The sequence below is a fragment of the Haematobia irritans genome, chromosome 4 (assembly GCF_050003625.1).
Source record: "Haematobia irritans isolate KBUSLIRL chromosome 4, ASM5000362v1, whole genome shotgun sequence".
NCBI classification, from domain to species: Eukaryota; Metazoa; Arthropoda; class Insecta; order Diptera; family Muscidae; genus Haematobia; species Haematobia irritans.
Window position 1 is genome coordinate 146,170,977 of NC_134400.1, and position 25,421 is coordinate 146,196,397.

At 34.4% G+C, this 25,421-nt stretch overlaps 1 protein-coding gene across 5 annotated transcripts in view; it reads left to right on the forward strand.

The window, feature by feature from the left end:
* Window positions 1-25,421, forward strand: part of LOC142237228 (proton-coupled amino acid transporter-like protein acs) — a 152,631-nt gene that overhangs the window by 98,177 nt on the left and 29,033 nt on the right. For 4 of the 5 annotated variants that reach the window (XM_075308599.1, XM_075308598.1, XM_075308597.1 and 1 more), the window contains 2 exons: window positions 18,655-18,737; window positions 19,138-19,293. In XM_075308599.1, the coding sequence (XP_075164714.1) occupies window positions 18,655-18,737; window positions 19,138-19,293 (239 nt within the window). Of the gene's footprint in view, window positions 1-5,367; window positions 6,033-18,654; window positions 18,738-19,137; window positions 19,294-25,421 lie in introns of those variants that run through there. The other variant, XM_075308596.1, reaches the window with a different exon arrangement.

The window sequence follows — 25,421 nt, forward strand, 5'->3', positions numbered from 1 at the left end:
TTAAGGTACCTGCCAAAGAATGCACAACATTTTATTTTCAAATATTTCAATAAATGACCCATCATCAAGTTATGTCGAATGGTAATCAAGGTTGGCATTATCCAACTATTCGGAATTCAATAATATTTGGAATTTCAGTAGTTGTTTTACATTCCCTGAAGCTGATATATGTTACGTGGAATGACATCTGAGAGCATTGCTGAAGGAGCTATAAGACCAGTGCATTTCTACATTAGGCATTCATTTCAAAATAATACAGGCCGGCCTAGGCCTTGTTCTCAATTATAATAGAGGCTAAATGCACAAATAGCGTTATGTAAAGACTAATAAGATCGTTTCCAGAAAAAACAGATCTATCTGGAATAGAAGGTACATACAGCCACCTATTTAACAAGATCATTAGGAAAGTGATTCTGGCACATACCAGTACCAAAACACCTTTCCTACTAGGATTTCATGTCACAATTTCAAAAATTGCATTTACTCTGACGCCAGACGATCGGTTGTCACTACTGCCCACATCTACACCTCAGATGGAAACTTTCGTTGAATGGCCGTTTTTGGACTTAACTCAAAAGAGAAATTTTCGTTGTCACACTAAAAAAAAGCTTGCCCGGTTCCAAAGATTTTGTCTTCACACTAATGAATTTGGTATTGATTCCGATCCAACGAAACGGAAAATTTAAGCAAGGGTGAAATTAAGAAACAATTCTCTTTAAAATTTTAGTTTTAAATACTTGACACTAAGAGACATGAATTTAATCTTTTTTATACACTCAAAGAAAAGTGAACTCTCTATTTCACTAAAGCCAATTTAACTTTATTTTAGTTCATGCAATTATTATGTTTGGAGAAAGTTTTCTTTACTCTAATAATTTTTTGTGTACGTTAGTTAAATTAACTAAACACGAGGAAAAAAATATACTCAACTGAAACATAAAGATTAACTAAATTCGTGTCTTCCACAAAATAGTTCATTATTTCTTTAAATTTGTAAATTTTACTAAAAATGCGCCCATCTTGAACTTCGTATGACACTAAAGACATTCTTGCAATTTTGAACTCCAAGTTTTTCCTTCAAACTACAAAGTTTTCTATAACAAGTGAAAAAACTTAGTTATGTCTAATAAATTTTCTTGAATTTGTCGGACAATATTTACTTATTTTTATGACATCGGCGCGATGCCAACGTTTGTAATACTGTTTAGTTAAAATTTTCTACAAATATTCAAAATTTTCTAAAATTAACCGAAAGTTTTCTTTCTGGTGGGTTCGCTGTTTTTTCAGTGTACCCTCCACCATAGGATGGGGGTATATTAACTTTGTCATTCCGTTTGTAACACATCGAAATATTGCTCTAAGACCCCATAAAGTATATATATTCTGGGTCGTGGTGAAATTCTGAGTCGGATCTAATCATGTCCATCCATCCGTCCGTCTGTTGAAATCACGATAACTTCCGAACGAAACAAGCTATCGACTTGAAACTTGGCATAAATAGTTGTTATTGATGTAGGTTGGATGGTATTACAAATGGGCCATATCGGACCACTTTTACCTATAGCTCCCATATAAACCGACCCCTAGATTTGGCTTGCGGAGTCTCTTGGAGGAGCAAACTTCATTCAATCCGGTTAAAATTTGGTACGTGGTGTAAGTATATGGTCTCTAATAAACATGCAAAAATTGGTGCATTCGGACTCGGCTATAAAAGAGAGAAGTTCACCAATGTGGTATCACAATGGACTGAATACTCTAAGTGAGCCTGATACATCGGGCTGCCACCTAATCCAACCTAACCTAACCATCATAGGGTCAGGAAATCTTTGGCCTCACGATATTATTTTTTTAGTGCAAAGAAAGCTATGTAAGAAATTCACCACTCGCAGGGAAGAAATACAGTCCCCTCCAAAATTTTTCAACAGCACAATCTTACTTCTTCACGATGAATATGGAATATTTTTGTCAAAAGAACTTCCATGAAAGTAAAATCGCTATGAACGATCTCTCCACAAAAAAAGCGTATCCAGTTCCACTTCAATTGAATGACTTTGATATTGATTCGGAGGCAAGGAAGCGAGAAATTATTCGAGGGAATTTATGATGCAATTCAATTCTGAACATACTTGAGACGGGGAAACTATAATACATTTTAAAAGCTCTTCAAAAAAGTCTTGACCAAAACTTAAAATTCCAAATTTAAAGTCAATTTTATGTGTAAATTATTCCATGTTTCAAGTAAAAATCGTCTTTAAAAGAATGTCTTGAAGGACATCTCGCATTATTGAAGGATTTTTATCTTTGTATTCAATTAAAAAAATCGAATTTAAGCCCGATTTCGAATTGTTTCACAACTATTGGAACCATGTTGTTGAGCCAGTTCCAAACAATTTTCTTTTACATTAAGGTACCCTTATTAGGGTCCAATTAAATCTAAGGAATGAAATGAAGTTTATACCGTTTAATAACCATTCAAACAATTGCCCACACGCAACAATATGCTTTCATCCCAAATTTTATACGATTTGCGGAAGTTTGTTTGTATAAACGTTTTGTGATAAATGTTGACTGTTTTGTAGAATGTGAAAACAATTTATTTGAGACTAACTCAGCATTTTTTTTTTAGTCTTCTGTCTAATTCCATTTTTCATCATATCTATATAGTCAATGTCAAGCAGTTCTATTTATAGACCATATTGTTAGACACACGCAAGCCGTTGTAATGAAACTTTATTTCAGGAAAATAAACCACTGTAGTCGGTCCCTTACTTGCAAATTATTGAAACATCATTTTGGATATGAAAATAATAATATAATTAAATTTTAATATTTGCTGCAAGATTTCGACACATTACTATGGCTCTCTTTAAGCCAGAAAGGAACAGTGTTTGATATGTAACACATTATCATTTTTATTGCAAAAATAAAAAAAAAAATTTGCTGGTAAAAGTTTGAACTTTTCGAAGAAATTTAAAACAATTAACAAAAAAATGTGCATATGTTTTTGTAGAAATATATTTTCCAATTAAATTCGAGAAAAAAAATTAAATCTTCTCCACACACAAAAATTTTTTTTTTTCTTATTCAATCACGAAATTAATTGATCCAATTAATTTTTTAATTGAAATGTCTTCAATCACGGAAATGATAGTATCAATTAAAAAATTAATTGAATGCCAATTAAAAAATTAATTGATCCAATTAAAAAATTAATTCATACTATTAATTGTTGTGATTGATTTTTGTTTCAATTAAAAAATTTGTTGATTCAATTAAATTTTTAATTGAATATCTTTTTAAACTCAATTAAAATTTTAATTGGAAAATTTTTCGTGAAATTTTTTTCTGTGCAACAAAAAAAAAAAAAAAAAAACATACATGGAAGTGAAACAGCCAAACAACACCCATTTATCCGCACTGGAGTGAATTTTTAATTTTGTCTTCATTGTTTTTACTTTTTTTTACATTATTTTATTGATTTCCGATTTAATTGTTAATTGTTAACTAATTAATTTGTCCCTTACAAACATGAGAACAATTGATATAGGAATAACTTTCAGTATTCCTCACTAATGTTTTATACGTAAAGGGTGATACGGTCAAAATTTGGTCAAGGGAAAACGCGTGTAAATCGGTGAAATCGTTTATTTAAAAAATCAAATTAAATTTCTTTTTCAAGTTCAATTAGTATAAAATTCAGGAAAAATATTCAGTTAGGCTTTCGCTTTTCCAAATCCGAATTGCTGGGCCTCACGCTTGACACCTGCCATCAGATTTTGTACATCCACCTTGTCCACCTTCTTCGCCGCAGAAAGCCAGTTTGCCTTGAACTGCTGCTCGTCCTTAGCAGTTTTTTGGTCTTCTTTGGGTTCCGCTTGACAATAGCCCAGTATTTCTCAATTGGGCGGAGCTCTGGCGTGTTGGGAGGGTTCTTGTCCTTGGGAACTACCTGTACGTTGTTGGCGGCGTACCACTTTTTTTTACCGTAATGGCAAGATGCCAAATCCGGCCAAAACAGTACGGAACAACCGTGTTTCTTCAGGAAAGGCAGCAGACGTTTATTCAAACACTCTTTCTCGTAAATTTCTTGGTTGGCAGTCCCGGAAGCTATGAAAATGCTGCTTTTCAAACCACAGGTACAGATGGCTTGCCAAACCAGATATTTCTTTGCGAACTTTGACAGTTTTATGTGCTTGAAAATATCTGCTACCTTTCCCCTTCCTTTTGCCGTATAAAACTCCTGCCCCGGAAGCTGCTTGTAGTCGGCTTTGACGTAGGTTTCGTCGTCCATTACCACGCAGTCAAACTTCGTCAGCATCGTCGTGTACAGCCTCCGGGATCGCGCTTTGGCCGTCGTATTTTGTTTATCATCGCGATTTGGAGTCACTACCTTCTTGTAAGTCGATAGTCCGGCTCGTTTTTTGGCTCGATGCACGGTTGTAGACGATACACCCAGCTTATTTGCGGCATCTCGGAGAGAGAGGTTAGGGTTTCGCTTGAAACTACCGGCAAATCTCTTTGTCGTCTCAGCGGCTTCCGGTTTTCGATTTCCCCCCGATCCAGACTTCCTGGCTGTCGAAAAACGTTCCCCAAACACTTTGATTACATTTGTAACGGTTGATTTGGCAAGTTTTAGCGATTTTGATACGCTGCTCTTCTTGCTTGGACGGCATTTTGACAACTGAAGAGAAAATCAAAATAGGAGCAACATTCTACACACACACACCTTCACAATGAGGGGTGTTGAGGTTTTTTAAATGCAAAATTGAAAGAAATACGTCAAGTTTATTTTGACCAAATTTTGACCGTATCACCCTTTACTGTATAGAGATTTATCCTAAAACATAATCGATATGTTATATCAATCTTACAATATTTTCTGCAACATTTTATAACTTTTTTAGCTGCCCCTCGTACTCATAGAAATTTGGCATCAATCACATTAATTTTTAATGCAATTCTGTGTCCAACTTAGAATTAAATAATAATAAAATTTAATTTTAAAATTCTCACAAGTGGAGGAATAGATTCCCACTATGAAGTCTCCCGATTGGAAGCGTGTTTTTTGCTGACATGATATTTATATATAAAGAGTGCAGAGTGGTGGCACGCCATCAACAAGTATTCTCGGTGGTCGACCGATCACTACATGCAGCTCTATGAATAATAATAAGGGGGTAATCCTCCCCTTTAGAGGTGGACAATCTGCATGAATATTTTTGATGTTGTTTTTTCCCGCACAGTTAGTTCCCCTTTCGATGCGAAATGTAAAATTATTGTGCACTGTGAGGGTGATGATGATCATGACGCTGGGATTGGGTATGAGATGATGGTAAATTAGATTTGTTTTTACACTCTCGTCCACTGATCAGTTGAGGTCAGATGATCCGGAAGACAACATCTTTTAAACGATTTTGCTTAAATAAAATAAAACCGTCCAATTAACTTGAACAAAAAAAAACCATCGGGGTTCCCAAGAGATTAGTTTCTCTGAATTTCAGCGGGAAAAAATAAAAACATAATCAAAATTCATAATTTGCACAGTGAAAAGCTGGATTAGTATTCGAGAATATTTGCTTGGGTTTGCCAAGTGTCGGTGTTGACATTCGAGATCAAATACTAAATTTTAGTCTCAAATCAAACTTTTATCAGGAAAACTAGCCTAGAATACACATATATGTCGCAAAGTAGTTCTACATTTTCAAGCTATCAAACTGTACTCCTCAAAACCTCCGTTACCGCCTTCAGCGAAGCGTTACCTAGGTTGCGGCAGCACTGCAGACGGTATAGAAGAAACCCCAGTATCAAACCCCCAGGAAGAAACCTGCGAGTTACATACCTTTGCGAATGTGATACGAGATCATAGACTTGCTACTCCCATAAATCGAGCTCACGAAACACGGCTGTCTTCCGCAGCTCTAAAACGTCATCAGTTGAAAATGTCCTTGAAGCAAGGTGGGCCTCCACCCGCACCATCGGCAGGAGCATCAGGAGTACCAGTTTCTGTACTAACACAACCAGTTAATGATAGTGTATGTATGTGTGTGTATAGTATTATTAATGAAAACCCACTAAGTGCGAATAAGAAAACAGTCAAGAAACGTTAAATATTTTCGATTGTAGCCAAATTAAATTTTCATGTGTTTCTTTTGTGACTTTGAAGTGTTATTTTTTGTTTTTGCGAAAGCATTGCCGACATATCAATGAAAAAATATCTGATTGAATTCAATTAAATTGAAAAATTCAAGGTTATTAAAAAATTGAAAATTAACACAGACTATCAGAAGGAGGCTGTGGAATGTGAGGCTGTGAGAAAGTCCAAGACATCGATTGTACTAAGATATTCATAGATAAATAAAAATTCCATGTTAGTACAAAAAAAAAAAAACATGAATACGAAAAGACATCGAACAAGCATATATGTTACAGTTACAATGGATCGTGGATCATGGGTTCGTAGAAGTTGAGGGTAAATTTGTACATAATTTTTATACCCTGCGCCACACTGTGGAACGGAGTATTATAAGTTAGTGCATATGTTTGTAACACCCAGAAGGAGACGAGATAGACACATTGTGTCTTTGGAAAAAATGCTCAGGGTGGGCTCCTGAGTCGATATAGCCATGTCCGTCTGTCCGTGAACACATTTTTGTAATCAAAGTCTAGGTCGCAGTTTTAGTCCAATCGACTTCAAATTTGACACAAGTATGTGTTTCAGCTCAGAATAGCTCAGATTTAGATATAGCTCCCATACATATCTTTCGCCCGATATGGACTTATATGGCCCCAGAAGCCAGAGTTTTACCGTAATTTGCTTAACATTTTGCACAAGGAAAACAATTAGTTCTATATTCAAGTGTGTCAAATTTTATTGAAATCGGTTCAGATGTAGATATAGCTCCCATATATCTTTCGCCCGATATGGACTAATACGGTCCCAGAAGCCAGAATTTTACCCCAATTTGGTTGTACAATTAGTAGTGTAGTCAAGTGTGCCAAATTTTATTGAAATCGGTTCAGATTTAGATATAGCTCACAAATATATCATTCGCCCGATTTAAACTCAAATGACCACAGAGGCCAATTTTTCGCTCCGATTTAGTTGAAATTTTGCACAGGGAGTATAATTAGCATTGTACCTACACGTGCCAAATTTGGTTGAAATCGGTTCAGATTTAGATATATCTCCCATATATAGCTTTCGCTCGATTTACACTCATATGACCACAGAGGCCAATTTTTTGCTCCGATTTAGTTGAAATTTTGCACAGGGAGTAGAATTAGCATTGTAGCTATGCGTGCCAAATTTGGTTGAAATCGGTTCATATTTAGATATAGCTCCCATATATATGTTTTTCTGATTTCGACAAAAATGGTCAAAATACCAACATTTTCCTTCTAAAACCGCCGCTGCTTAGTCGAAAAGTTGTAAAAATGAATCTAATTTTCCTAAACTTCTAATACATATATATCGAGTGATAAATCATAAATAAACTTTTGCGAAGTTTCCTTAAAAATGCTTCAGATTTAAATGTTTTCCCATATTTATACCCTTCACCACTATTGTGGTACAGGGTATAATAAGTTTGTGCATTTGTATGTAACGCCAAGAAGGAGTAATCATAGACCAACCTTTTAGTATACGGATCGGCTTAGAATTAAATTCTGAGTCGATTTAGCGATGTCCGTCTGTCTATCTGTCTGTTGATGTATTTTTGTGTGCAAAGTACAACTCGCAGTTTTAGTCCGATTGTCCTAAAATTTGGTATAGGGTCCTGTTTCGGCTCAAAGACAATCCCTATTGATTTTGGAAAAAATCGGTTCAGATTTAGATATAGCTGCCATATATATTTTTCACGGATCTGGTCATAATTGGCGTGTATATCAACCGATCTTATTCAAATTCCGTACATCCGAATATTTTATGAGCCTCGAAAAACTTGCAAAATATCAGCCAAATCGGTTCAGATTTAGATATAGCTCCCATATATAGCTTTCGCTCGATTTACACTCATATGACCACAGAGGCCAATTTTTAACTCCGACTTAGTGGAAATTTTGCACAGGGAGTAGAATTATCATTGTTGCTATGCGTGCCAAATTTGTTTGACATCGGTTCAGATTTGGATATAGCTCCCATATATATGTTTTTTCTGATTTCGACAAAAATGGTCAAAATACCAACGTTTTCCTTGTAAAATCGTCACTGCTTAGTCGAAAAGTTGTGAAAATGGCTCCAATTTTCTTAAACTTCTAATACATATATATCGAGTGATAAATCATAAATAAACTTTTGCGAAGTTTCCTTAAAAATGCTTCAGATTTAAATGTTTTCCCATATTTATACCCTTCACCACTATTGTGGTACAGGGTATAATAAGTTTGTGCATTTGTATGTAACGCCAAGAAGGAGTAATCATAGACCAACCTTTTAGTATACGGATCGGCTTAGAATTAAATTCTGAGTCGATTTAGCGATGTCCGTCTGTCTATCTGTCTGTTGATGTATTTTTGTGTGCAAAGTACAACTCGCAGTTTTAGTCCGATTGTCCTAAAATTTGGTATAGGGTCCTGTTTCGGCTCAAAGACAATCCCTATTGATTTTGGAAAAAATCGGTTCAGATTTAGATATAGCTGCCATATATATTTTTCACGGATCTGGTCATAATTGGCGTGTATATCAACCGATCTTATTCAAATTCCGTACATCCGAATATTTTATGAGCCTCGAAAAACTTGCAAAATATCAGCCAAATCGGTTCAGATTTAGATATAGCTCCCATATATAGCTTTCGCTCGATTTACACTCATATGACCACAGAGGCCAATTTTTAACTCCGACTTAGTGGAAATTTTGCACAGGGAGTAGAATTATCATTGTTGCTATGCGTGCCAAATTTGTTTGACATCGGTTCAGATTTGGATATAGCTCCCATATATATGTTTTTTCTGATTTCGACAAAAATGGTCAAAATACCAACGTTTTCCTTGTAAAATCGTCACTGCTTAGTCGAAAAGTTGTGAAAATGGCTCCAATTTTCTTAAACTTCTAATACATATATATCGAGCGATAAATCATAAATAAACTTTTGCGAAGTTACCTTAAAATTGCTTCAGATTTAAATGTTTCCCATATTTTTATACCCTGCTCCACACTGTGGAACAGGGTATTATAAGTTAGTGCATATGTTTGCAACACCCAGAAGGAGACGAGATAGACACATGGTGTCTTTGGCAAAAATGCTCAGGGTGGGCTCCTGAGTCGATATAGCGATGTCCGTCTGTTCGTCTGTCCGTGAACACATTTTTGTAATCAAAGTCTAGGTCGCAGTTTTAGTCCAATCGACTTCAAATTAGGCACAAGTATGTGTTTTTTGGCTCAGAATAGATCCCTATTTATTTTGGAAGAAATTGGTTCAGATTTAGATATAGCTCCCATATATGTATTTCGCCCGATATGGACTTATATGGCCCCAGAAGCCAGAGTTTTACCCTAATTTGCTTAAAATTTTGCACAAGAAGAACAATAAGTACTGTAGTCAAGTGTGCCAAATTTTATTGAAATCGGTTCAGATTTAGATATAGCTCCCATATATATCTTTCGCCCGATTTACACTCATATGACCACAGATGCCAATTTTTTGCACAGGGAGTAGAATTAGCATTGTAGCTATGATTGCCAAATTTGGTTGAAATCGGTTCAGATTTAGATATAGCTCCAATATATAGCTTTCGGCCGATTTACACTCATATGACCACAGAGGCCAATTTTTAGCTCCGATTTAGTTGAAATTTTGCACAGGGAGTAGAATTAGCATTGTAGCTATGCGTGCCAAATTTGGTTGAAATCGGTTCAGATTTAGATATAGCTCCCATATATAGCTTTCGCCCGATTTGCACTCATATGACCACAGAGGCCAATTTTTAACTCCGATTTAGTTGAAATTTTGCACAGGGAGTAGAATTAGCATTGTTGCTATGCGTGCCAAATTTGGATGAAATCGGTTCAGATTTAGATATAGCTCCCATATATATGTTTTTCTGATTTCGACACAAATGGTCGAAAAGTTGTAAAAATGACTCTAATTTTCCTAAACTTCTAATACATATATATCGAGCGATAAATCATAAATAAGCTTTTTCGAAGTTTCCTTAAAATTGCTTCAGATTTAAACGTTTCCCATATTTGTTTACTAACATTGTGTTCCACCCTAGTGCATTAGCCGACTTAAATTTTGAGTCTATAGATTTTGTAGAAGTCTATTATATTCTGTCCAGATCGACTGATATTTAAAAGTATGTATTTGGGACAAACCTTTATATATAGACCCCAACACATTTGACGAATGTGATATGGTATTGAAAATTTAGATGTACAACGTGGTGCAGGGTATAATATATTCGGCCCCGCCCGACTTTAGACTTTCTTTACTTGTTTTTTCAATGCAGTCGTAGAATTATCCATATTGTCGATATTTTTTAGAGATCATCACAATTAAGTTACCTTGCATTGACTGACACTTCTCTCTGATTTGACTTAAACATGGCTTGACATGAGAGAAGTTCCCGCTGCCCCTATATTCATGAGAAATATTTTCTTATGATCCATTTCAAGATATAATTTTCTATATCAATGTGAAGTCCATATTTGATGTTTTGAATATTTGTTTTGCATTTAATGTTTGTTGTATTTTATTGCCAGATGGTGGATATCAGACAATTTTTGTCGATGATTGTAATTTAGTCAGTACCTAAAAGATGTGAACAATATAATTTATATTGGACAAAATTATTATTATTATTCTAGAGGATTTCGAAAACGAACTGAATATTTCAAATTGTACCAACCATAGTACTACAAGGGGTTGTGGTATGTGGCAAATTTAGTACAATTGTACCATTGTTGACATCCCGGCCACAGGATATCGTAAATATCGTAGAAATATAGTACCTATATATTGGTTATTTTACTGGGACCTTTATTGTCAAACATGTGTCATGGGCACACATCCGCTATTGGCAAAGAGTCTCGTGAAGCATAGACGTCTATCAAATCGCATGAATTCGGCCCATGCAAACGCGTAATTTCCGTTTGTTTTGCTCGTGTATTCACTTGAACGCATTTTCACCGCAATTTGTATGTAGATATCTCTCAAATGTATTGCGTGTGTATGTATGTGCTTAAGAGAATGCGTGTATGTATGAGCTTTTCAATGAACTTGATCGTCATGAATCGTTTAATGAAACCAGATGTTGTCGCCACGAAAAAAAAAAATCACAAAACATTGTGGTTTATTTATTTATTTATTTCTGAATAGAAGGCAGCAAAAAAATCCACTATGACGCTATAAATAATTGCCCCAAATATTTTTCAATAATAATTCACAGTAGTTGAATTGAACAACTAATCATCAAGGGGCTCATGATGATCATTTTTAGTGACGTACAGAGTAAACAATAACAAGGCCCACCATCACTTGACCAATCACCATTATTCAAAATCCTACAGATTAATCTGTATAAATATTCCTCTTGTACCAATAAGAAATGAAAATATTCGAACGTATAGATAGAAATTGTAAACAAATATTGCATATAAACAAATTTCGAAAGCTAACACAAATTGGAAAGTAGTTGGTTATGGCTTTAAGTACCAATAAAGAAATATTTAAATGTTAGTTTACAAAATAAGACTCATTAACGAATCGTAGAATTATCTCTAATGTTTTATTTTTATATATTTTTTTAACTAATCTAAATATTGTTCATCATAGTTTTTAATTAGAAGTTCTGAATAAAATTGTTTATAGAAGCCTTTTTTGTCCTTAAAAAAATAGTAACAATAAATATGTAAAAGATTTTTGTAACTATGTTGAGGCCTTGATTAACATACATCTATGTTATACCTGAAGACGTCGCACAGTGCTTCGAAAATGGCAAAAATAATTATATACTCCTATTTTCTCTATTAGGTTTGTGTTTAATAGCCTAAGATACCTACACTGAAAGAAGGAGTTTTCATTTCTGAGGAACGAAATCTGAGACAAAATAATTGTTCTTTTGACGCCACGAAATGTTCTACAAAACTAAACAAAAAGATTACACTGAAAACTATGTTGTCGTGAGCTCAAAGCGTTCATGTCCTTAAATTACGAATCTGAATTTTGTTTAGCATAGAAGACGCATTGCCATAATGTAAAGTTTTTTTCTTGTCCAAAAGATGATAAACTTTTCAACGATGTCGTTTTGTCCTTACACTCGAAAAAAACAAGTATATACGGCCGTAAGTTCGGCCAGGCCGAAGCTTATCTACCCTCCACCATGGATTGCGTACACTCAAAAAAAAGTTTACTTGGATCCAAAGATTTTGAGCTTCCTTTAAGGATTTTGGTATTGATTCCGAGCCAAAGATGCGACTTCTTTAAAATAAAGACATTCTGTAGGGACCTCCCTGGCTTTAAATCTAGGATCGATAAAATTAAAATTGGATACAGATCTCATTAATCGAATTTTCTTTGTTTGCGATGTATTAATAAAGGTATTCATGTACAAACAAATTCGAGTTTCAAAATCCAAATTATGCCAAGTACTTCAAAGTAAAAACTCTTTTCCTAATGCTAAAAAAAACTTTAAACCTAAGATGCAAATCCTTAAAATAAATCTTAGCCTATATTTGAAGCATTTTCATCTTAAATACAATATGTCAGTTGAGTTAAAGACGAATTCTTTAAATTAAAAATGTTTTTCTTTATTTTAAGGAATATTTGCCTTACTTCAAAGATCTACAACTTCAACAGAGGGATGCAAAATTTCAAGATTTGTGTCCTAAATTTAATGAAAAAATTTTTGAAACGAGGATTATAAACTTTCTTTTAATTAAAATGTCATTATTTTAAAAAAATTTTTCCTTAGCATTGCGCAAATTTCGAATCCTAAAATTTAAGTTGCATAATCTTCAATATTAGGTCAATATTTTTTTCAGTGTAGAAACTTCTCCTAAACACTGCCATCCACAATCGAATTACTTAAGTTGTGGTAACGCTTGCCGATGGCAAGGTATCTTAAAACCTCCTAACACCGTCTTCTAAATTGTATGAAAGTCCATACGTGGTATATATTAAATCTAAAAAGATCGATCAAATACGTATATAATTCAGTTTGACAAAATTTTCTATAGAAATAAAATTTAAAAAAAAATTTTATAGACATAAAATTTTGACAAACTTTTCTTTAGAAATAAAATTTTAACAAAATTTTCTATAGAAATAAAATTTTAACAAAATTTTCTATAGAAATAAAATTTTAACAAAATTTTCTATAGAAATAAAATTTTAACAAAATTTTCTATAGAAATAAAATTTTGACAAAATTTTCTATAGAAATAAAATTTTGACAAAATTTTCTATAGAAATAAAATTTTGACAAAATTTTCTATAGAAATAAAATGTTGACAAAATGTTCTATAGAAATAAAATTTTGACAAAATTTTCTATAGAAATAAAATTTTGACAAAATTTTCTATAGAAATAAAATTTTGACAAAATTTTCTATAGAAATAAAATTTTGACAAAATTTTCTATAGAAATAAAATTTTGGCTCGAGCGGCAACCACGATTATGAACCGAATAAAATTTTAACAAAATTTTCTATAGAAATAAAATTTTAACAAAATTTCCTATAGAAATAAAATTTTAACAAAAATTTCCCATAGAAATAAAATTTTGACAAAAGTTTCTAGAGAAATAAAATTTTAACAACATATTCTATAGAAATAAAATTTTAACAACAATTTTCTATAGAAATAAAATTTTGACAAAATTTTGTATAGAAATAAAATTTTAACAAAATTTTCTATAGAAATAAAATTTTGACAAAATTTTCTATAGAAATAAAATTAAAAAAAAAAAAATACCAAAATAAAATTTTGGTAGATTATTTTTGGCTCGAGTGGCAACCACGATTATGAACCGAATAAAATTTTAACAAAATTTTCTATAGAAATAAAATTTTGACAAAATTTTCTATAGAAATAAAATTTTGAAAAAATTTTCTATAGAAATAAAATTTTGGTAGATTATTTTTGGCTCTAGTGGCAACCATGATAAGGAACCGATATGGACCAATTTTTGTGTGATTGGAAATCGGCTATAATTAACTATAGACCGATATGGACCAATTTTGGTATGGTTGTTAGCGGCCATATACTAACACGACGTTCCAAATTTGAACCGGATCGGATGAAATTTGCTTCTCTTTGAGGCTCCGCTAGCCAAATCTGGGGATCGGTTTATATGGGGGCAATATATAATTATAGACATAAAATGGTTAAATTTGGGAAGAATAATTCTCGTATGTCAATTTCATAAGAAATTAACATAAAAGAACCAAATTGAATCATCTCACACGGCCAGATCTCGCTAAAGACTATGGAAATGTGAAGTGGCCAACACTGAAACATATATGTATAGTCAGGCTTGTGAGATGGGTATCTGGCATTTTCTTTTCAGTAACTTAATGATGTCAATTCCCTTAATCTTCCTGTCCAATAAGCTCGAATAAATATTGTAATAATTTCTAGTTTAAATGATTTGGACAGTGAACCAGCCTGCATTGATATCAGGCTAACATAAAAATATTATAGACAGATGTGAACCAATCTTTGCATGGTTATTAGAGACCATATACCAACATCATGTACCAAATTTCAGCCGGATCGAATGAGATTTGCTTCTCTTTGAGGCTTCGCAAGCCAAATCTGGGGATTGGTTTATATGGGGGCTATATATAATTATGGACCGATGTGGACCAATTTTTGCATGGATATTAGAGACCATATACTAACACCACGTTCCATATTTGAACCGGATCGGATAAATTTTGCTCCTCCAAGAGCCTCCGGAGGTCAAATCTACGGATAGGTTTATATGGGGGCTATATATAATTATGAACCGATGTGGACCAATTTTTGCATGGTTCTTAGAGACCATATACAAACACCATGTACCAAATTTCAACCGGATCGGATGAAATTTGCTTCTCTTTGAGGCTCCGCAAGCCAAATCTGGAAATTGGTTTTTATGGGGGCTATATATAATTATGGACCGATGTGGACCAATATTTGCATGGATGTTAGATACCATATATCAACACCATGTACCAAATTTCAGCCGGATCGGATGAAATATGCTTCTGTTAGAGGCTCCACAAGCCAAATCTGAGTGTCCCTTTATATGGGGGCTATACTTAAAAGTGGGCCGATATGTCCCATTTGCAATACCATCCGACCTATATCAATAACAACTGCTTGTGACAAGTTTCAAGTCGATAGCTTGTTTCGTTCGGAAGTTAGCGTGATTTCAACAGACGGACGGACGGACGGACGGACATGCTTAGATCGACTCTGAATTTCACCACGACCCAGAATATATATATATATATATATATATATATATATATATATATATATATATATATATATATATATATATATATATATATATATATATATATATATATACTTTATGGGGCCTTATAGCAATATTTCGATGTGTTACAAACGGAATGACAAAGTTAATATACCCTCATCCTATGGTGGAGGGTATAAAAAATTTTACTTGGATTCAAAGATTTTGACCTTCCATTAAGGATTTTGGTATTGATTCCGAGCCAAAGATGCGGCTTCTTTAAAATAAAGAACATTTTTAGCGACCTATCTGGCTTTAAATCTACTACCAATAAAATTACTCACGTACAAACAAATGCCAGTTAAAAAATCCAAATTATAAGGGATACTTCCAAGTTAAAATTGTTTTCTTAATGCAAAAAAAAAACAAACTTTAAACCAAAGATGCTAAATCCTTAAAATAAGTCTTGGTCTATATTTGAAGCGTGTTTATCTTAAATCTAAAGTTTCAATATTTCAGTTAATTTAAGGCACATTTCTTTAGATCAAAAATGTTTTTCTTTACTTTAAGGAAAATTAGCCTTAGTTCAAAGACATGCGTCTTTAATGGAGGGACGCAAATTTACGAAACTTGTGTCCTAAATTTAATGGAAAAAAATTGAAGCAAAGCTTATAAACTTTGTTTTATGCGTCCGGATCCAAAAATAACATTTTCATTACTTTTTTGGCGACGCTTTTTTTCTGGATAGTTAATGAACTATTCCTAACTGCTTTCAGTTTAAGTTTTTTTTACTGAAACAAGTAAATTTTACCATTTCAAACAAAAATTGAACTTAATGGAAATAAAATGGCTAAAGTAAATTTTTGAAAATTTTTTCCTTTAGCTTCGAAGACACTTTTTTCTGGGTGAGAGTTTTATCTTATCGAAGGAGGTAAAAAACAAAAAACTCCCAAATAATGTAAATGTTTTCCAAAAATTTTATTTCATTGCGTGCATATGCAAAAATATTTTTATACCCTGCGCCACACTGTGGAACAGGGTATTATAAGTTAGTGCATATGTTTGTAACACCCAGAAGGAGACGAGATAGACACATGGTGTCTTTGACAATAATGCTCAGGGTGGGTCCCTGAGTCGATATAACCATGTCCGTCTGTCCGTCCGTCCGTCCGTCTGTGAACACATTTTTGTGATCAAAGTCTAGGTCGAAATTTAAGTCCAATCGCCTTCAAATTTGGCACATGTTCCTAATTTGGGTCAGAATAGAACCCTATTGATTTTGGAAGAAATCGGTTCAGATTTCGATATAGCTCCCATATATATCTTTCGCCCGACATGCACTAATATGGACCCAGCAGCCAGAGTTTTATACCGATTTGCTTGAAATTTTGTACAAAGTATAGTCAAGTGTGCAAAATTTGATTGAAATCGGTTCAGATTTAGATATAGCTCCCATATATATCTTTCGCCCGATATGGACTAATATGGTCCTAAAAGCCAGAGTTTTAGCCCAATGTTGTTGAAATTTTGCACAGGGAGTAGATTTAGCATTGTAGCTACGCGTGCCTAATTTGATTCAGATTTAGATATAGCTCCCATATATATCTTTCGCCCGATATGCACTTATATGGACCCAGAAGCCAGAGTTTTATCCCGATTAGCTTGGAATTTTGCACAAGGAGTACAATTGGTAGTATAGTCATGTGTGCCAAATTTGATTGAAATCGCTTCAGATTTAGATATAGCTTCCATATATATTTTTCGCCCGATATGGACTTATATGGCCCCAGAAGCCAGAGTTTTGGCCCAATTTGGTTGAAATTTTTCACTAGGAGTACAATTAGTCATATAGTCATGTGTGTCAAATTTGATTGAAATCGGTTCAGATTTAGATATAGCTCCCATATATATGTTTTTCTGATTTGGACAAAAATGGTCAAAATACCAAAATTTTCCTTGTTAAATCGCCACTGCTTAGTCGACTCTAATTTTCCTACACTTCTAATACATATATATCGAGCGATAAATCATAAATAAACTTTTGCGAAGTTTCCTTAAAATTGCTTCAGATTTAAATATTTTTTTACTAAAATTGTGTTCCATCCTAGTGCATTAGCCAACTTAAATTTTGAGTCTATAGATTTTGTAAAAGTCTATCAAATTCTGTCCAAATCAAGTGATATTTAAATGTATGTATTTTGGACAAACCTTTACATATAGCACCCAACATATTTGACGGATGTGATATGGTATCGAAAATTTAGATCTACAAAGTGGTGCAGGGTATAATATAGTCGGCCCCGCCCGACTTTAGACTTTCCTTACTTGTTAAGAATTAAATTCGTATATTAAATAAAATAAAAAAAACTCGAAATATTGAGAAGAAGTAAAAATTAATCTTTTTTGACGGAACTAATTTTAATAGTTTATTTTGGGAAAGGAATTTGTCCAATGAATTTTATTTGCACTTAAAAATAAACGAAACTTCTCTTGTCCAAATTTTTTAAGTGTACATATATTTTGTTTAAATAACTGCAAGTATATGTTTACGAACATATACTAGAAAAATAAAAAGAAATTTTAAAATTTTTGTTTATTTTTACAAACTGAGGTGAATATTTTGTCCCCCCTCACGAGAGAATCCTGTTTCGCAATACGCAGTTTAATGGTCAATGAGGCAAAAAATGAAAACGACCAACGATGAATACTACGTACAACGGAATGTGGTATTGTGTTTTTCGCAAAAATGTCGATTTCGAATCGTTAAAATATTTATTTCTTTCCACATTCTTGGCTGAACGATTTCTTGCCGGCAGTGATATTTTTGGGTACGATTTCGTATCATTCTCAATTGAATATCGTGTATTTCTCATTTTTTCTAAGGCGGCGGCAGTATATTGTTTTTTGGCACCCCACTTATGCGAGGGGGGCATCCACCAAGTTGGGTTACTTGGTGCGTGTCTGTACGATGATGGTGAAATGATGATTGAATGGATACCTTATCTCGAGGAGGCGAATACCCTCACTGAAAAAGATATACAGCCAAATACAAATTAATTAAAATCTATTATGCATCTTTTGTGTGTGTGTATGGGTTTTTTTATTATATATTTTTTTCTTCTTTTATTCATTATTTTTTTATTTATGTTCTCTTGTGGGCTTTTAGTAAAACCAAAAATTAAATGAACAAAAAAAAACGAAACAATTGATTTTGAATTCTTATTTGAACTCTTTTCAATTCTATTTGCAGAAAATACCGACAGTTACGGCGGGCTATGATAACGAGAAGCATAACGGCTCAAGGAGTAATAACGCGTCCGTAAATCAAGCAAAGTATGTTTTAATTTTTTTTCTACATATTTACTCTTAAAATTATTTGAATTTAATTCATAACCGGGTATAACGTTTCATACAATAATACCAAATAAAAAAATAGAAAAACAAAAGAAAAAAATCATCACTAACATTATTTTAGTTCATAGAAATCGGTTACTTAATGTAGTTCGTTACATTTCATTTACTATATTTGAATTAGTGATAATTGAAAATTAACAAACCAAGAAACTTGTCTTATTTCTTTTTGAAAAAAAAAAAAAAACACAAAGAGAAAAGTGGAAAACAAAAAGACATAGTTTATTGAAATCTATAACCTAATAGCAATAATGCCAATGTATAAAAATATTGAAAATGAATCTTCAACATCAATGTTTGAAATGTATACTTCTTCGGATAGATTCATACGTCCGGATATGGCTGATGTCCCAGTACAGCAGGCTGCAGGCTCTACACTGCCTTTAGTGATATCAAAGAAGAGAGGCGGTGGTGCAGATGATTCCGAAGATGTTAATTATAATCCGTTCGAGCACCGGAAAGTGGAACATCCAACATCGTAAGTATTTATAACTTCATATTAGAAAAAGAACAACATATATAACACAAAACAAAAGTCTAAATTATAGAGTTTTTTTCTCCACGTGAGTTAAAGGGTTGTTTTTTTATTTTTTTTTAATTTTTATGATTGTATGTGCACGTAACTGCAAACCAGAAAAACTAGAGCTTTCAAAAAGGTGGTTTAACTTCAATGAATTTGAATATGAACTTGCCGTAGGACGAAGTAACAGGTCGGCTGATAAGCCCCCGGTCTAACAAAGAAAAACACATTTTTTTGTCAAAATTCGTTTTTATACCCTCCACCATAGGATGGGGGTATATTAACTTTGTCATTCCGTTTGTAACACATCGAAATATTGCTCTAAGACCCCATAAAGTATATATATTCTGGGTCGTGGTGAAATTCTGAGTCGATCTAAGCATGTCCGTCCGTCCGTCCGTCTGTCCGTCTGTCCGTCTGTCCGGCTGTCCGTCCGTCTGTGGAAATCACGCTAACTTCCGAACGAAACAAGCTATCGACTTGAAACTTGGCAAAAGTAGTTGTTATTGATGTAGGTCGGATGGTATTGAAAATCGGCCATATCGGACCACGTTTACGTATAGCCCCCATATAAACCGATCCCCACATTTGGCTTGGGGAGCCTCCCGGAGCAGCAAAATTCATCCGATCCGGTTGAAATTTGGTACCTGATGTTAGTATACGGCCTCTAACAACCATGCAAAAATTGGTCCATATCGGTCCATAATTATATATAGCTCCCATATAAACCGATCCCCAGATTTGACCTCCGGAGCCTCTTGGAGGAGCAAAATTCATCCGATCCGGTTGAAATTTAGTACGTGGTCTTAGTATACGGTCTCTAACATCCATGCAAAAATTGGTCCATGTCGGTCCATAATTATATATAGCCCCCATATAAACCGATCCCCAGATTTGACCTCCGGAGCCTCTTGGAGGGGAAAAATTCATCCGATCCGGTTGAAATGTGGTACCTGATGTTAGTATACGGTCTCTAACAACCATGCAAAAATTGGTCCATATCGGTCCATAATTATATATAGCCCCCATATAAACCGATCCCCAGATTTGACCTCCGGAGCCTCTTGGAGGGGCAAAATTCATCCGATCCTGTTGAAATTTGGTACCTGATGTTAGTATACGGCATCTAACAACCATGCAAAAATTGGTCCATATCGGTTCATAATTATATATAGCTCCCATATAAACCGATCCCCAGATTTGAACTCCGGAGCCTCTTGGAGGAGCAAAATTCATCCGATCCAATTGAAATTTAGTACGTGGTGTTAGTATATAGTCTCTAATAACCATGCAAAAATTGGTCCATATCGGTTCATAATTATATATAGCTCCCATATAAACCGATCCCCAGATTTGACCTCAGGAGCCTTTTGGAGAAGCGAAATTCATCCGATCCAGTTGAAATTTGGTACATGGTGTTAGTATATGGTATCTAACAACCATGCAAAAATTGGTCCATATCGGTCCATAATTATATATAGCAAAAGTCATCCGATGCGGTTGAAATTTGGTACATTTTGTCAATATATGGCCTCTAACAGCCATGTAAAAATTGGCCAATATCGGTCTTTAGTTATTTATAGCCGATGACTTATTACACAAAAATTGGTCCATATCGCCAAAAATAATCTACCAAAACTTTATTTCCATAGAAAATTTTGTCAAATTTTATTACTATAGAAAGTTGTGTCAAAATTTCATTTCTATAGAAAGTTTTGTCAAACGTTTATTTCTATAGAAATGTTTGTCAAAATTTTATTTCCATAGAAAGTTTTGTCAAAATTTTATTTTTATAGAAAATTTTGTAAAAAATTTATTTCTGTAGAAAATTTTGTCAACATTTTATTTCTATACAAAATTTTGTCAACATTTTACTTCCATAGAAAATTTTGTCAACATTTTATTTCTATAGAAAATTTTGTCAAGTTTTTATTTCTATAGAAAATTTTGTCAAAATTTTATTTCTATAGAAAATGTTGTCAAGTTTTCATTTCTATAGAAAATTTTGTCAAACTATATTATATACATATTTAATCGGCCTTTTTTTGTTTAATATATACCCCGTATGGGCTAACTTACAATTTAGAAGACAGTGTTAAAAAGTTTTACGATACCTTGCCATCGGCAAGTGTTATCGCAACCCAAGTAATTCGATTGTGGATGACAGCCTTTAGTAGAAGTTCCTACGCAATCCATGGTGGAGGGTACATAAGATTCGGCCTGGCCGAACTTACGGCCGTATATACTTGTTATTATTCAACATAGTTCCCTTCAAGAGCGATACAACGATTATAACGACCTTCCAATTTTTTGATACCATTTTGGAAGTACTCCTTCGGTTTTGCCTTAAAATAGGCCTCAGTTTCGGCGATCACCTTTTCATTAAAGCCAAAGTTTTTACCTGCGAGCATCCTTTTGAGGTCTGAGAAGAAGAAAAAGTCGCTGGGGGCCAGATCTGGAGAATACGGTGGGTGGGGACGCAATTCGAAGCCCAATTCATGAATTTTTGCCATGACTTGTGGCACAGTTGTCTTGGTGGAACAACACTTTTTTATACCCTCCATCATAGGATGGGGATATATTAACTTTGTCATTCCGTTTGTAACACATCGAAATATTGCTCTAAGACCCCATAAAGTATATATATTCTGGGTCGTGGTGAAATTCTGAGTCGATCTAAGCATGTCCGTTCGTCCGTCCGTCCGTCTGTTGAAATCACGCTAACTTCCGAACGCAACAAGCTATCGACTTGAAACTTGGCACAAGTAGTTGTTATCGATGAAGGTCGGATGGTATTGAAAATGGGCCATATCGGTTCACTTTTACGTATAGCCCCCATATAAAGGGACCCTCAGATTTGGCTTGTGGAGCCTCTAACAGAAGCATATTTCATCCGATCCGGCTGAAATTTGGTACATGGTGTTAGTATATGGTCTCTAACAACCATGCAAAAATTGGTCCACATCGGTCCATAATTATATATAGCCCCCATATAAACCGATCCCCAGATTTGGCTTGCGGAGCCTCAAAGAGAAGAAAATTTCATCCGATCCGGCTGAAATTTGGTACATGATGTTGGCATATGGTCTCTAACAATCATGCAAAAATTGGTCCATATCGGTCCTTAATTACCCAGCAAAAAAAATTAGAAGTTCTTCCAAAGGCACAACTTTAAAAGCAACTCCAGAAGATGTACTCCCAATGATGTTCTTTATTTTAACTACACAGGAAGTTCTTTTCATTCAAGTTTTTATAACATGCTTTTTTCATATTTTTAATGGGTACTTTCAAATTTTTATACCCTTCACCACTACTGTGGTACAGGGTATAATAAGTTTGTGCATTTGTATGTAACGCCAAGAAGGAGTAATCATAGACCAACCTTTTAGTATACGGATCGGCTTAGAATTAAATTCTGAGTCGATTTAGCGATGTCCGTCTGTCTGTCTGTCTGTCTGTCTGTCTGTCTGTCTGTCCGTCTGTCGGTCTGTCTGTCTGTTGATGTATTTTTGTGTGCAAAGTACAGCTCGCAGTTTTAGTCCGATTGTCCTAAAATTTGGTATAGGGTTCGGCTCAAAGACGATCCCTATTGATTTTGGAAAAAATCGGTTCAGATTTAGATATAGCTGACACATATATTTTTCACCGATCTAGTCATAATTGGCGTGTATATAAACCGATCTTCCTCAAATTCCGTACATCCGAATATTTTATGGGTCTCGAAAAACTTGCAAAATATCAGCCAAATCGGTTCAGATTTAGATATAGCTCCCATATATAGCTTTCGCCCGATTTACACTCATTTGCACACAGAGGCCAATTTTGTGCTCCGATTTAGTTGAAATTTTGCACAGGGAGTAGAATTAGCATTGTAGCCATGCGTGCCAAATTTGGTTGAAATCGGTTCAGATTTAGATATATCTCCCATATATAGCTTTCGCCCGATTTACACTCATATGACCACAGAGGCCAATTTTTAACTCCGATTTAGTTGAAATTTTGCACAGAGAGTAGAATTAGCATTGTTGCTATGCGTGCCAAATTTGGTTGAAATCGGTTCAGATTTAGATATATCTCCCATATATATGTTTTTCTGATTTCGACAAAAATGGTCAAAATACCAACATTTGTCTTGTAAAATCGGCACTGTTTAGTCCAAAAGTTGTAAAAATGACTCTAATTTTCCTAAACTTCTAATACATATATATCGAGCGATAAATCATAAACAAACTTTTGCGAAGTTTCCTTAAAATTGCTTCAGATTTAAATGTTTCCCATATTTATACCCTTCACCACTACTGTGGTACAGGGTATAATAAGTTTGTGCATTTGTATGTAACGCCAAGAAGGAGTAATCATAGACCAACCTTTTAGTATACGGATCGGCTTAGAATTAAATTCTGAGTCGATTTAGCGATGTCCGTCTGTCCGTCTGTCTGTCTGTCTGTTGATGTATTTTTGTGTGCAAAGTACAGCTCGCAGTTTTAGTCCGATTGTCCTAAAATTTGGTATAGGGTTCGGCTCAAAGACGATCCCTATTGATTTTGGAAAAAATCGGTTCAGATTTAGATATAGCTGCCATATATATTTTTCACCGATCTGCTCATAATTGGCGTGTATATCAACCGATCTTCCTCTAATTCCGTTCATCCGAATATTTTATGGGTCTCGAAAAACTTGAAAAATATCAGTAAAATCGGTTCAGATTTAGATATAGCTCCCATATATAGCTTTCGCCCGATTTACACTCATTTGCCCACAAAGGCCAATTTTTTGCTCCGATTTAGTTGAAATTTTGCATAGGGAGTAGAATTAGCGTTGTAACTATGCGTGCCAAATTTGCTTGAAATCGGTTCAGATTTGGATATATCTCCCATATAAAGCTTTCGCCCGATTTACACTCATATGACCACAGAGGCCAATTTTTAACTCCGATTTAGTTGAAATTTTACACCGGGAGTATAATTAGCATTGTAGCTATGCGTGCCAAATTTGGTTGAAATCGGTTCAGATTTAGATATAGCTCCCATATATATGTTTTTATGATTTCGACAAAAATGGTCAAAATACCAACATTGTCTTGTAAAATCGCCACTGCTTAGTCGAAAAGTTGTAAAAATGACTCTAATTTTCCTAAACTTCTAATATATATATATATCGAGCGATAAATCAGACTCTCACTGATCTACGGGAGTGCAGCTTAAGGAACATACTTGCCTTCATCAGGGCCTCTGGTTGGTTATTCTGAGATTTCTTTCAAAGAGAACGAGCAGAGGGAAGTTTCTGGGACGAGGCCGCATCGGAAGAAGATAGATTGAAAAATCACATCGAGGGATCACAATGGACCTATACTGGTCTAAGTGGTCATCAATATAAAACATTGATGTCACCCTCTACAACCTAACCTAACCTAACCTAGTCGAAAAGTTGTAAAAATGACTCTAATTTTCCTAAACTTCTAATACATATATATCGAGCGATAAATCATAAATAAGCTTTTTCGAAGTTTCCTTTTGGAGAAGAAAAATCCATTCAAAATTTGGTTGAAATTTGGTACGTGGTGTTAGTATATGATATTTAACAACCATGCAGAATTGGTCCATATCAGTCCATAATTATATATAGCCCCGATCCGATCCCCAGATTTGACCTTCGGTGCCTTGTGGAGAAGCAAAATCCATCCGATCTGGTTGAAATTTAGTACGTGATGTTAGTATATGGTCTCTAACAACCATGCAGAAATTGGTCCACATCGGTCCATAATTATATATAGCCCCCATATAAAGCGATCCCCAGATTAGGCTTGCGGAGCCTCAACGACAAGCAAATTTCATCCGAGTCAGTTGAAATTTGGTACATTGTGGTAGTATATGGCCGTTAACAAGCAGGCCTAACTAGGTGCACATCGGTCTATAGTTATATATAGCCCTCAGACAAATCGATCCCCAATCACACAAAACTTGGTCCATATCAAGTTCATAATTGTATATAGCCCCCATATAAGCGACCCCCCATATTTCAATTCTGCCTCTCTAAATACCATGCAAAAGTCAATATCGATTCTTAATTTTTTTGTAGACTTACCT